Consider the following 12,640-nt stretch of genomic DNA (forward strand, 5'->3'; position numbering starts at 1 on the left):
AAAAGATTGTGACAAAAAGTCTTGCTTTCTCAATTTTGAAGAATGTCTCATTTATTTTAATACGTTTCACAACACAACATTTTTTTCTTGGATTCATTACGAAAGGCTACACCGGAAAAAATATTGCAATAAGTAGATGCAATATACTTACAGCTCAATTTGATCAACTGATACCATCAGATCACCGTCAGCCGCAATTTATACGTTTTTGACAAATTATTTTACGATGGCCTCTGATAAAAGAATTTATTACTTTTTTATTAACTAAAATTAAACTTTTATTGCTGATCAGCATTGAAAGAAATTATAGTGTAGGTACCTATGGAATCCTACATATTTAAACTTATAAAAAAATCTGAGATGAAATCGCATTAGGTTCTTGATCCAGCTTTAGCTAGATCATCCGGGACATAGGCAGCTTCTTGCTTCAAAATAAAGTTTGGCACGACAGAGCCAGACTACCTTTCTGCGGCGTATCGGTGGCGTTTCGCATCGCAGAAATGCCATTTGGCTACGGGGCCTGCCCAGAATCAGATGTTCTTAAAACAACTTACCTTATGCCTTTTTCTTCCTACGTTGTCCCGGAATTTGCCAACACTCGAGAGCCTGGGTGTGGCCTGAGGTCCGTTTTGTCTTGGTTCTAGTGCGTTTTCACATTATCCGATTCGATATCGGATGTAGGACCGATATCCCATACACTTAAGCCGCCATCTTTGATTTATGCCTTTGAAAGCCTTCCGACATCCAATATCGGATCGGATAAGCGCACTTAGGCCTTAATTATAGGATTCAATAATTGCGTATAGTGACAGGCAGAGTAATAGTTATTTATTTAGGTATACAAGGGGGCAAAGTGGTATTTTAACGTCGAGTGTGGAATTGAAAAACGAGCAAGTGAAAGGAATCCTGAACTTGCGAGTTTTTTAACACACGAGAAGTAAAATAGCACCCAAGTGTAACACAGAACTTTTCCCCTCACTGTAGCGAGGAAACTACAACGCAAAAAATGCGTTTATCACTGCTTCCAGTAGTTCCACAGGTGGTAAATCATCTTTATTACTAGATTCACCTACTTTTACCAATTTTAAAGCAGTTAATTTGACTTTATTCAAGGTCAAATTACTTTACCCACTAGTGGATAAAATGCGTTTTTACCCGCTGGTATTAAAGGACAAAACACGTGTTTCCGAGCTAGTGAGGGGAAATAGTCCCCCTCACTAGCTCGGCACGTGTTTTGTCCTTACAGCGGGTAAAAACGTATTTTATCCACTAGAGGGTAAATCAATTTGACCTTGAATAAAGTCAAATTAACTGCTTTAAAATTGATAAAAAGTAGGTGTATCTAGTGATAAAGATGATTTACCACCTGTGGAACTACTGGAAGCAGTGTTAAACGCATTTTTTGCGTCAGTTTCTCGCTATAATGAGGGAAAATTTTGTGTTACACTCGGGTGCAAATGTATTTTACTTCTCGTGTGTTAAAAAAAAGTTCAGGATTCTGAGATGAACCACTCGCTTCGCTCGTGGTTCAACTATAGAATCCTTTCACTTGCTCGTTTTCAATTCCACACTCGGCGTTCAAAATACAACTTTGCCCCCTTGTATAACAACACAATACAAGGTATACAAGGGGGTAAAGTTGTATTTTAACGCCGAGTGTGGAATTGAAAAACGAGCAAGTGAAAGGATTCTATAGTTGAACCACGAGCGAAGCGAGTGGTTCGAGAATAGAATCCTGAACTTACGAGTTTTTTAACACACGAGAAGTAAAATACATTTGCACCCGAGTGTAACACAAAACTTTTCCCCTCACTATAGCGAAGAAACTACAACGCAAAAAATGAGTTGCACAGGTGGTAAATCATCTTCATTACTATAATAGATTCACCTATTTTTATAAATTTTAAAGCACTTAATTTGACTTTATTCAAGGTCAAATTACTTTACCCACTAGTGGATAAAATGCGTTTTTACCAGCTGGTATTAAAGGACAAAACACGTCTTTCCGAGCTAGTGAGGGGAAAAGTAATTTAGTTTTCAGTGACGTAGGTGCATAGCCAAAAAGTTATTGACATTCTTAATTTAAATCCTCATAATTCGGCAATAAATTGATTTGATAAGGCGGCAAACTTTGACTTGCGTGATATCTATTTTATCATTGTAATCATAATTTACCTATCGCCTTATATACAAGTCGTAAATAGACAACGACTTTTATCGTAGATAAACTATAGCTAAGTTGTTCAGTTGATCATCATTCGTTATTATGTTCGGTTGCATAGTAGTCTGTTATTGAATATATAAATACTTAGCAAATGTAATACTCATAGTAGGTATAGAGAGAATAGAGAGATACAATAGTATATTAGAGACCGATTAGACAGCTCATGTGGACCTGTTAGCGTAGCCGAATGACAACCACTCACGAGTCACGATAATACCTCTTTCGTAGCTATCTATCTCTTGCGTCAGAGCCAGACTACCTTTCGCGGCGTTTTGTTTTCGTTTCGCGTCGCAGAAACGCCTTCGGCTACGGGGACTGGAAAGCTATGGTTTACCTCCATACAGGATAAAACATCACCCCGAGGTCTATACTCAACATCAAAGGTTAGAGATAACTAGTATTTTCTTTTACGAAATAGGAGGCAAACGAGCAGACAGGTCGCCTGATGGTAAGCGAACTCTGCCGCCTATGGACATCCGAAACACCAAAAGTGTTGGAGGTGCGTTACCGGCGTTTAAGATGGGTCCGGAAATACCGCAGGCGACAATTCAATTCAATCTCTTTCTCTCGCTAGTCTCGCTCTTGGTGTGACAAAACCGCAGCCACAGATGTACAGTCACGGTCTTTAATTGTTGATCCACTTCTAGCTCATTTTATACTGGAACGTCATACTTTAACTATGCTTAACTCTGAAAATGTACTGTATAAAATGAGCTAGAAGTGGATCAACAATTAAAGTCCGTGGCCGTACCTAAGTTCAAAGTTTCAAAACGATCTTTAACTCTTTAAGTAGGTAAAATTGTCGTTTTAAATATAACTATCGGTACCTACGTTTATGTGGAGAATCAAGCATACGGACTCTTAACTTAAGACTCATGCAATATTCAGAAAATTGATCGTTTCTACAAATTAGACACTGACATGCAAGTTCGATGCGTGTGCTTAAAATTACCCGTAGTTAAATCAAAAACTATATAAACTCTATAGAGTTAATACGTGCAGCTTCTGACGTTTCCCATACAATTGAGCGGCAACAATTTTACTAGCGCCATCTAGCGGTTCGAGTTGATCAAAGTAGTTGTTCAGACTTTTATTTTAGTAAAATAAAATAGAAAATGCTATTACTTGATCTACTTTAACATTTTTAGACGGAATAAAACAAAAAAATAAGAATTTGTGACTTTTTTTAATTTTATGCTGTATGAAACTAAACTATTTTGATCAACTATGCCGCCGTAGTGTATGTTGCCAATTACCGATGACGTATTAAGTTGAGTTTACATAGTATTTGGTTAAATTAATGACTTTAAGTTGGTACTGGTACAAGTACGCGAATAGTGAATGAGATGGGATAACATCAATTTTATTGAAGCTTGAATTTCACGGTACATACCTACATAAACACACGCCCCTATTCCCAAACGGGGTAGGCTGACAATAGAGATATTAAAACTAAAGATATTTTGCTGTTCAATTAATCTAATCGAGTAATGTTGCTAGAGTATTTGAAGTATGAACAAAATTCATTTTTGCCGAAAGCCCGATCCAATTTGAACCATAATACGTTACGTCAAAGTTGAATTCTATTGGTATCTTTCCCTATGACACCGAGTCATTGTGTAAAAACTGTAAAATGACGCTGTTTTCGATTGGTATCTGGCTTTGGAGGTCAAGTGCAAGCGAACGCTCATGTCTGGGTACGTAGCCGAATGACACAAACGCTCACGAAACGAAACGCTCGTAGATATCTATCTCCATCGCTCTTGCGTATTGGCGCGAGAGAGCCAGACTACCTTTCGCGGCGTTTCGTTTTCGTTTCGCGTCGCAGAAATGCCATTCGGCTACAGCACCTGGTATTAAATAATAACGACTCATCATCCTCTTTGCGTTATACCAGCTTTCGCCACGCCTCATGAGATCACTCTATTCATAGGTGAAAACCGCATGAAAATCCGTTCAGTAGTTTTTGAGTTTATCGCGAACACACACAGACAGTCGCGGCAGGGGGGAACTTTGTCTTATAAGTCCGTTTTCACATTATCCGATCCGATATCGGATGTCGGAAGGATTTCAATAGAAAAAATCTGAGATGGCGTCTGTAATATATGGGATATCGGTCCGACATAATAATGTGAAAACGCACTAAGGTGTAGAGATACGAGTAGAGAAGATAGAGATTTCTACCCACTCATCTTCGCGGGGCCTTCGTCCTCAACTCCTCATACCCTGCAACGAAATGCTCTCACTACCCGCGTCCTGTTTCAAAAGAACTTCCTCTACACCTCACTTGAGGTTTTCCTTTGGTAATACGATCTTATTGTACCTACTCGTACTACCTCGAGAAAACAACGTAGGTAACTAGGTCTCTAGAATTTTCTGCAGAAGTTCCTGACACTTAAAGTATCAAGAACCTTATACGTAAATAATAGTAACCCTTTAACCGGTTTTGCCCTCCCTAACCCTCCTATCTTAAACACAATACTATACGAGGGGCAGTTCAAAGTTTATATTCCATCTCTTTGTCCATAAATATATGCGACAATTATTATGTCTGCTTTACGTAGATAACAGAGATATAGGTAAGGTAATTAACACCTGGGTGGCTAGCCGAATGGCACAATCGCTCACGAAACGCTCACGAAACGAAGCGCTAGTAGATATTTATCTCTATCGCGCTTGCGTATTGGTGCGACAGAGCCAGCGGCGTATCGCTTATTTCGTTTGGCGTCGGAGAAATGCCATTCGGCTACGGGGCCTGGGTGGCTAGCCGAATGGCACAATCGCTCACGAAACGCTCACGAAACGAAGCGCTAGTAGATATCTATCTCTATCGCGCTTGCGTATTGGCGCGACAGAGCCAGCGGCGTATCGCTTTCGTTTGGCGTCGGAGAAATGCCATTCGGCTACGGGGCCTGGCCCTGGGTACGTAGCCGAATGGCACAAACGCTCACGAAACGAAACGCTCGTAGATATCTATCTCTATCGCTCTTGCGTACTGGCGCGACAGAGCCAGACTACCTTTCGCGGCTTCGTTTTCGTTTCGCGTCGCAGAAATGGAGAAATGCCACCTGGCAATCAATTCACAACTTTCACAAGTCATTTTGTGACCTTATTGGCCCCGTGTTTATTATAGGTAACCTGACATAGAGATAGAGACTAACCAACTATAATTGTAGATCAATACTTCTATTGTCTCGTACAGTCGAGTTCATAAATATGTGTACATTTCTTCACATTAACTCGTTACAATAAGGTGAAATAATGTACACATAGTATGTGTATGTCATATACATACCTATTCACGAACTCGACTGTACATCGTAATCGTAAAGCCTGTCCAGAAATATATGACTATGGTCAGGAGGACGCTGTTATTCTGATGTATGGGCTTCACTGTTCAGTATAGTATGAAGAAAATAGATATAATGAAATTCCGCAACATGGCGCGCATAATTATATTTCTGGTCGCTTTACTACAGTGTACTGTTTTGACGTATGAAATCTGGAATAGTCTGGTGTAATATTGAATATCATTGATATGACTGTAATAATATTATTTACGTCATATCTGTATTTGCTAGAAATGAACAAGAATACCTTATTTACATAATAAGTATATACTTAATGAACACTTGAACCGGCATCATTACAATGCATCATTTGGACATATGTTATCGGATACAAGTGCGAAGTCTAAGTGCTCTCGTCTCATATTAGAGGCATTCCATGTCTAAAGGGTCCTCTTATGTGATGGAAAGCCACGATCATACAATAACGCCTGTATTCAATAAAGGGCACGCAGGGCAACGCAGAGCACATTACTACTAAAGTTTCAGCGCCACTCTTGGAAATTAAGGGGTTGAAAGAAAACGAAATTGTGACATTGCAGTGACAGGTAGCCAGCCAGCCTACGCCTAGGCTTGCCAGATCGAATTATCCGATTATCGGGGAAAAACATTTTTTTTTTCGGGATTTTAGTTCTAAAGTCGGGAAAAGAAAAAAAAAATATTCATACGTAATTATATTTAAAGAATATACATTATAAGTTTGTATTATGACATTTGTGGCACACCTGCTCATAGAAGTTTTTTTACTTGTATAATCCTCTACTAATATTATAAATGGGAAAGTGTGTGTGTCTGTTTGTTTGTCCGTAACGAATTTGACAAATTCAGAGTGCTTTTTCTTGGATAATTTCTAGTTTAGGTACTTTGTATAATACATCCACCATTCAAATTACCAGAATCACAAAATTATTATATTTAAAATCATTTTTAAAAGCAAATCTCAACTAGATAAATAAAATTAAAGTAAACGCTGAAAATAATTCGGCGACAAACTGCTGTCAAAATCTTGGTTTCTGTTGACGAAACTTGCATTTAAATTTTCAACACTATCTGGCAGCCAACATTATACCATATGTGAAAGTCAATTTCTTTACGATTCCTGTGAAACAATGAAAATGTAGACGTGTCTCCAAATATCTACTTTACCAGGAATTAAGTTGATGCGGTATTAGTTACTTTTCGATAGAGAAATCTACAGTAAAAATTGCTGATAGATTTTATTCAATAATACGATCTTTCAATTTTATTCTGACAATATCATCCACGCCGTGCAGCCAGTGCCTCTCGCCTACGCCACAATTTCACCTATATCCCACAGTCGAATTCTAGTAAATTAGTCTTATTACGTTCCTTTTGATATTGGTTTTACTCTAACTGCCGTTAATGGAAAATGTTTAAGTCTGAGTACAATGTAAACTTATTACATAATTGATGTTCTTTAAGTAATGAGGTAATGTTGGCAAAAACCGTTCACAACCTTTGGCACTCTAACCCCTTGAACAATACGAACGGGGTTCCCAAAAACGTCATCTCGGCAATTAAAAATAAACACACTCAAGTTTCAAAAGTCTATTTCAGTAATAAATAAATTAACAAACATAAATAATTAAATATTACAGTCAATTGGAGATTAAGCACAGTTTAACTGCACGTAAAAAATCCTGCACACTGATTTCAATAACATTTAACATAAATACTATAATTTAAAATTTGATAAAACATCAGCACACTAACACTTATAAGATACTACATATTCATTTTTCATAATTTGCATACAAAATAAAGGATGTATTCACAGTGCCAACTCAAACGGACTTTCAACAGGAAAATTAGCATACCCAAGTTGTTGATTCAACAAAATATTAAATTTGCAGTTTTGCAGAGCACCATAGATAACATACAGATACTTTAGCAAAATGACAAATTCTAATAAAAGGTAATTAAATACCTAAGGTGAAAAAAATCCCACAACACCCAATCCCACACCAAACACAAAATAACACTATAATTGGTACACTAAGCTTTCCTCTCATATGTGCGTCTTCTCTGATCATCAATATTAACTAGGTAGTATGTACCCGGGAACAGCACATCTATGGATCCGCTCGGCTCATATGGAGCTGTGTGGTAATTCTTTGTTCTGACTTCCATGAGCTCTGAGAACCTACTAGGCTCCACACTCACTCTCTTATCTAAGTAGGAAACTGTGTCATGTAGCGAAGCGATAAGCTTCTCCAACTTGGACCCTGTGCTCATATCATTACAGATGTTTATAGAAAACATTGTAGACGCTAGACCAGAACCATAAGAGAATAAGGCAAATTTCTTTCCAATTAACTCTTCAGGTGATTTACTAATGAGGTAGGATACCAGGCCTCCATACAGTGAAGGAGTGTACATGTTTCCAACGTTGCGGGCGATATATAGAGATGGCTTCGTTTTCTCATCAAACAACTGCTGGCTGTAAGTCATAAAAGCCTTTTCTACATCACGGTCAAAATAAGTCTCTTCCAATTTCCTTTTACCAAACTCTGACAATCCTGGAAACTGCTTTTCCCTGTCTTCTTCAGGGGTATTTAAAAAGTCATTGAAACAGACCCTAGCTAAGGATTTCTGCACTAACTTACAGTATGGTGAATGAAATAGCATGCCATCTAAACTGAGCAATCCTTTAAAATTGGGGTCAGTCCTTCTCATCTTCTTACAGAATAAATTATAACAATTATCTAAAGCACTGAGGTAGCATTTGACAGATAGCTTGCCATCAACAAAAGGGAACTCTGAGGCAAGATCTGGCTTGTAAAAGTCATATGTGTGAGTCATATATGAAGCTCTTATGCCTCGGTCAAACACTAAAGGTGCATTTGGGCCCACTAGCATAGCCACTGCTCCGGCACCACCGGTAGGTCTGGCAGGTCCTTTACCATACACAGCAATATCACCCGCCACAACTATAGCCTTTCTGCCATCCCATGAGGATGACTCTACCCAGTTGATTGCATTGAAGAGTGCTGCAGTACCACCATAACAGGCATTTGTTGTATCAATTCCTTCTATATCTGTGGCTCCCGCTTTGGCAAACAATGTCATGAGGAATGTTTTCACACTTTTACTTTTGTCAATAATGGTCTCCGTACCCACCTCCAGCCGTCCGATGTCATGCAGGTCCAGATTATTCCTTTCTATGAGACGGTGAACAGCTGTGATGCACAAGGACTGTATGTCTTCCCGGTCGGAGCAGAAGCCCATTTTGCTCTGTCCGAGTCCGATCGTGTATTTGCCGGTGGACACGCCGTCGAATTTTTCCAATTCCACTTGATCGACGTATTGTGACGGGAAGTATAATTCCATAGCCAGTATGCCGACGTTTTCCACTTTCGCGCCCATTATTGCAGTTTCCTCGGAACGAGTATCGTGAAGCGAATTGTGAGTCGGAATGAGCGACGCGTGACGCGGTTAACGGTTGGTGGTGCGAGGGAGACTGGCGGCGGCGCCTCGCGGCGAGCGCGGCTGGAGCGCGACGTCAGCAGCTCACGCGAGCCGGAGCCGGCCGGAGCGCGCCATTGACCTACTCCGAGGACGGGACACTGCCCGACAGCGACACTAACCAACCGGTTAACTTTCTTCCGCGTTGTGCGAATAAACAATAACAGTATTTACGCCGGTGCACGATGCGAACGTAACGCTGAATGAATTGCATAAATTGGATGATGTAAAAATGTGCAACTTATTTTAATAACAATAATTTCGTCATGATACTTTTTATCAACGAGACGTGTACAAAATCTTTTGACGTTTCTTTCGAGTTTCTTCTCTTTTATCTGACAGTGACATTTAGGTTAGGTAGGGATCAAATTGCTCTAATTCAATGTCATAACATTGTCATAACTTTTTATCTTTATGTGTCACAAGAGAATCACAACCCTGTGCCACAGGAATAGGATGTAAAATTGAGTTTTAAGTTACAACTATTTATGTGTCAATTGGTAATTTCGATCAACCTTACCGAAAAATTAGGCCAATGACCCCAATTATGTAAATGTCAATGACCCCGTTGGGCTTGAGAAGTATTTTAATGGGACTGACTTTGTAGATTAGAGTAATTGATCTTTAGACCTTTACTGACATTTCTAAAAGGCAATTTGATTTGTTTTTAGAATTATGTAGTCAGGAAAAGGATACACTTGTCGAAGTGTCGACACAGGTAATTTCTCTTCCTTTTTATTTTGCCTATTATTTTAGTATGAGCGCTTTGTAACCGCTATAAAATCAACATTTAACTGGACAATAAACAAACAGTGGCTAGGCTAATAAAGTGACGTGTATTGAAGAATTCCTTCGACTTTCACTCCGTTACCTTAACGGTGACATCGTTAGAGCAAGGACAGTATATTATATTGGCATACCTACTTAGGCCATACTATCGTGGCACACTATATAGGGTAGCGTGAAATTATGTCGCCGAGACAGTGAATTAATTTTGTGCTCAAATTGGTCAATTTTATCATCTCATATCATGTGGTCGGGGCTTAAATTACTTTTTCAGTACAGATGGTGTTTTTTTTACGCACTAGTGCGAGGAGTGGTTCATTATATGGCAGGTCGAAACTTCGGAGGTCCATCTGTACTTCAGTTTTTCAAAACGTCGTTCGATACACGTGCGAAAAGGGAATTCGTTTTAATTTATCGCCACTCGTTTCGAACTTCCTTTTTTACGCACTTGTATCGTAATGTACTATTTCAGTACAGATGGTCGTTTTTTTACGCACTAGTTCGAGAAGTGGTTCATTATATGCCAGGTCGAAACTTTGAAGGCTCATCTGTACTGAAAAACGTCGTACGATACACGTGCAAAAAGGAAATTCGAAACGAGTGGCGATAAGGTCGTGTTTTAAACCGACACGAGTTACGAATTTACGGTCGAAATTTCGGAAGGCCGTCTGTACTGAAAAACGTCTTACGATACACAAGCGAAAAGGAAATTCCTCGAACTTCCTTTGAAATGAAATGAAATGAAATATTTATTTTCCAAGTAGGCATATTACAATGCGCTTATGAACGTCAAATAAAACTACGCCGGCTCTAACCCTACGCCTCAGCCTCGAGAAGATTTCAGTCCCCCCTCAGTTGGAGGGGGGTATCCACTATGGGACCGGCAAGAAACTCGGCGGGCCACTTCTTTTCAAAACATTACATCTTATAATTAACATGCATTAAAAAAACGAGATACAATTTAATCAGCAAAAGTATTCATAAAAAAAATATTAACAGACAAGGTACCTACTCTATGGAAATTTATTGTTATCATGATAGTTACTTTTTAAATACACTGAGACTCATAGCTGGGCATTAACTCGTTAATCCGTTAATCGTTAATTAACGAAGTTAACATTTCGATTAACGGATTAACTTTTAAGTTAACTTTAAAAAATGTTAACGGATTCGTTTACTTCCGTTAAATTTCATAGAGTCCGTTAATCGTTAATCCAGCACCCCAAGCGGCTCGCTGCGCCGCGAAAACCACGTTGTTACTGCTACTGAAAAAGCTCATAGTACGGCAAAACCTAGGTTTTATCGGTAAAAGCAGATCCGTCGGTTATAAAACAGTCTAAAGACCAATTGGCGACTTTGGATCACTTATTCGAGATCTTCTAAATCTTATTAGGCGTGCTAGATCGATCACTAGCCTGGGAATAGAGTGCAATCATCAGGCATGACAGACAAATCGCGCATTAACCGACGCATCGAGAGTCCGGCGCGGGCCTTATATTACTCTACCAAGTTATCGTGGCCCACAACATCGAGTTGTCATCTCAAATCTCAATCTGAAGAACCAACTCACCACGATCGCGACCGCATGAATGACCCAATAATTACCAATCCGAAGTAAAACCTAGGATTTAGCCAACCAACGGCGGTAAAAGCCCGAAGAGACCGTAATTATTACATTTCGGTTTTTTACCAATTGGCGTCACATGTTTTAATGCTTTTTGGTGGATACTTAGTAAATATAAATACATAATACCTACAGTGGAGTCCTATTTTTATGACGTGTTAACGGATTATCGATTAACTTTAACTTCCGTTAAATCTACCGAAATGTATCGCTTTAACGATTAACGAAGTTAACTTTTTGTACGGATTAACGATTATCGAAGTTACTATTTTTAACTACACTGAGACTTTAGTAAGTGCTGTGGAAACGAGAGCTAGCCGCTGTGAATAATAGAAACAAAGTCTCAGTGTAGTTAAAAAGCAACTATCATGATAATAATAAGGTTCAAATCCATAAAAAGGCCTTTCGGAGATAACACGTTTTGTCATCTTTAAAAAAAGTTACCTGCATACTGTAAACTGTTTCATAAATTTGAACCTTATTGTTATCATGATAGTTACTTTTTAACTACACTGAGACTTAGGCACGTGCTGTGGAAACGGGAGCTAGCCGCTGTGAATAATAGAAACAAAGGCTTTTGTTTAACAGATTATGGCAAAACCCAAAAATTCATCTCAGAAAATTCATACTATAATGCTGTGGCACTGAAATTTGCTTATGTTCTGTCGAGTTCTGTCTACCGCTTTTGGATAATACAGGCAGTTTTATAAATGTATTTTTACGTATAGTCGATAAATACGAAGTCGGTCAATAAATACTATGTAAGGTACCGGACCCAATCATGGACAGTTTAAGATAAAATTTTGCCTATTTTTGATATTTCACCGATACATGTAAAAATTCTACGGCTAAGCGTGTTAAAACTTGAATGTCTTATCCTTCTTTTACATTTCAAGAGTATTGCAGAATAGATACTCCTATTGGTTTCTTCATAGTTGACAAATTAAAACTAGGTGTTATTTCTCCAATCATGGACGCCAGTTCTCCAGTAATGGATCCCCCATTATGGCCAGTGAAATAAGTTTAAAATTTTACTTTTAAAGCCAACTGATACTCAATGAGTCAATTTTATATACCCCAAATAAAATTAGTTTGGGTTATTTTAACATAGGATTGTTTCTTGTAAATTTTGGTTTCGTAAATTGTTCCTTATCCATCATAGGAGGTACGCAG

At 38.7% G+C, this 12,640-nt stretch overlaps 1 protein-coding gene across 1 annotated transcript; it reads right to left on the reverse strand.

Moving 5' to 3' along the window:
* Positions 1 to 7,125: 7,125 nt before the first annotated feature.
* Positions 7,126 to 9,353, reverse strand: LOC125234487 (hydroxymethylglutaryl-CoA synthase 1). Its single transcript, XM_048140747.1, has one exon. The coding sequence runs from the start codon at positions 8,956 to 8,958 to the stop codon at positions 7,588 to 7,590; it is 1,371 nt and encodes a 456-aa protein (XP_047996704.1). The 5' UTR covers positions 8,959 to 9,353; the 3' UTR covers positions 7,126 to 7,587.
* Positions 9,354 to 12,640: the final 3,287 nt, after the last annotated feature.

Source organism: Leguminivora glycinivorella, chromosome 16, assembly GCF_023078275.1.
Source record: "Leguminivora glycinivorella isolate SPB_JAAS2020 chromosome 16, LegGlyc_1.1, whole genome shotgun sequence".
Classification (NCBI taxonomy): domain Eukaryota; kingdom Metazoa; phylum Arthropoda; class Insecta; order Lepidoptera; family Tortricidae; genus Leguminivora; species Leguminivora glycinivorella.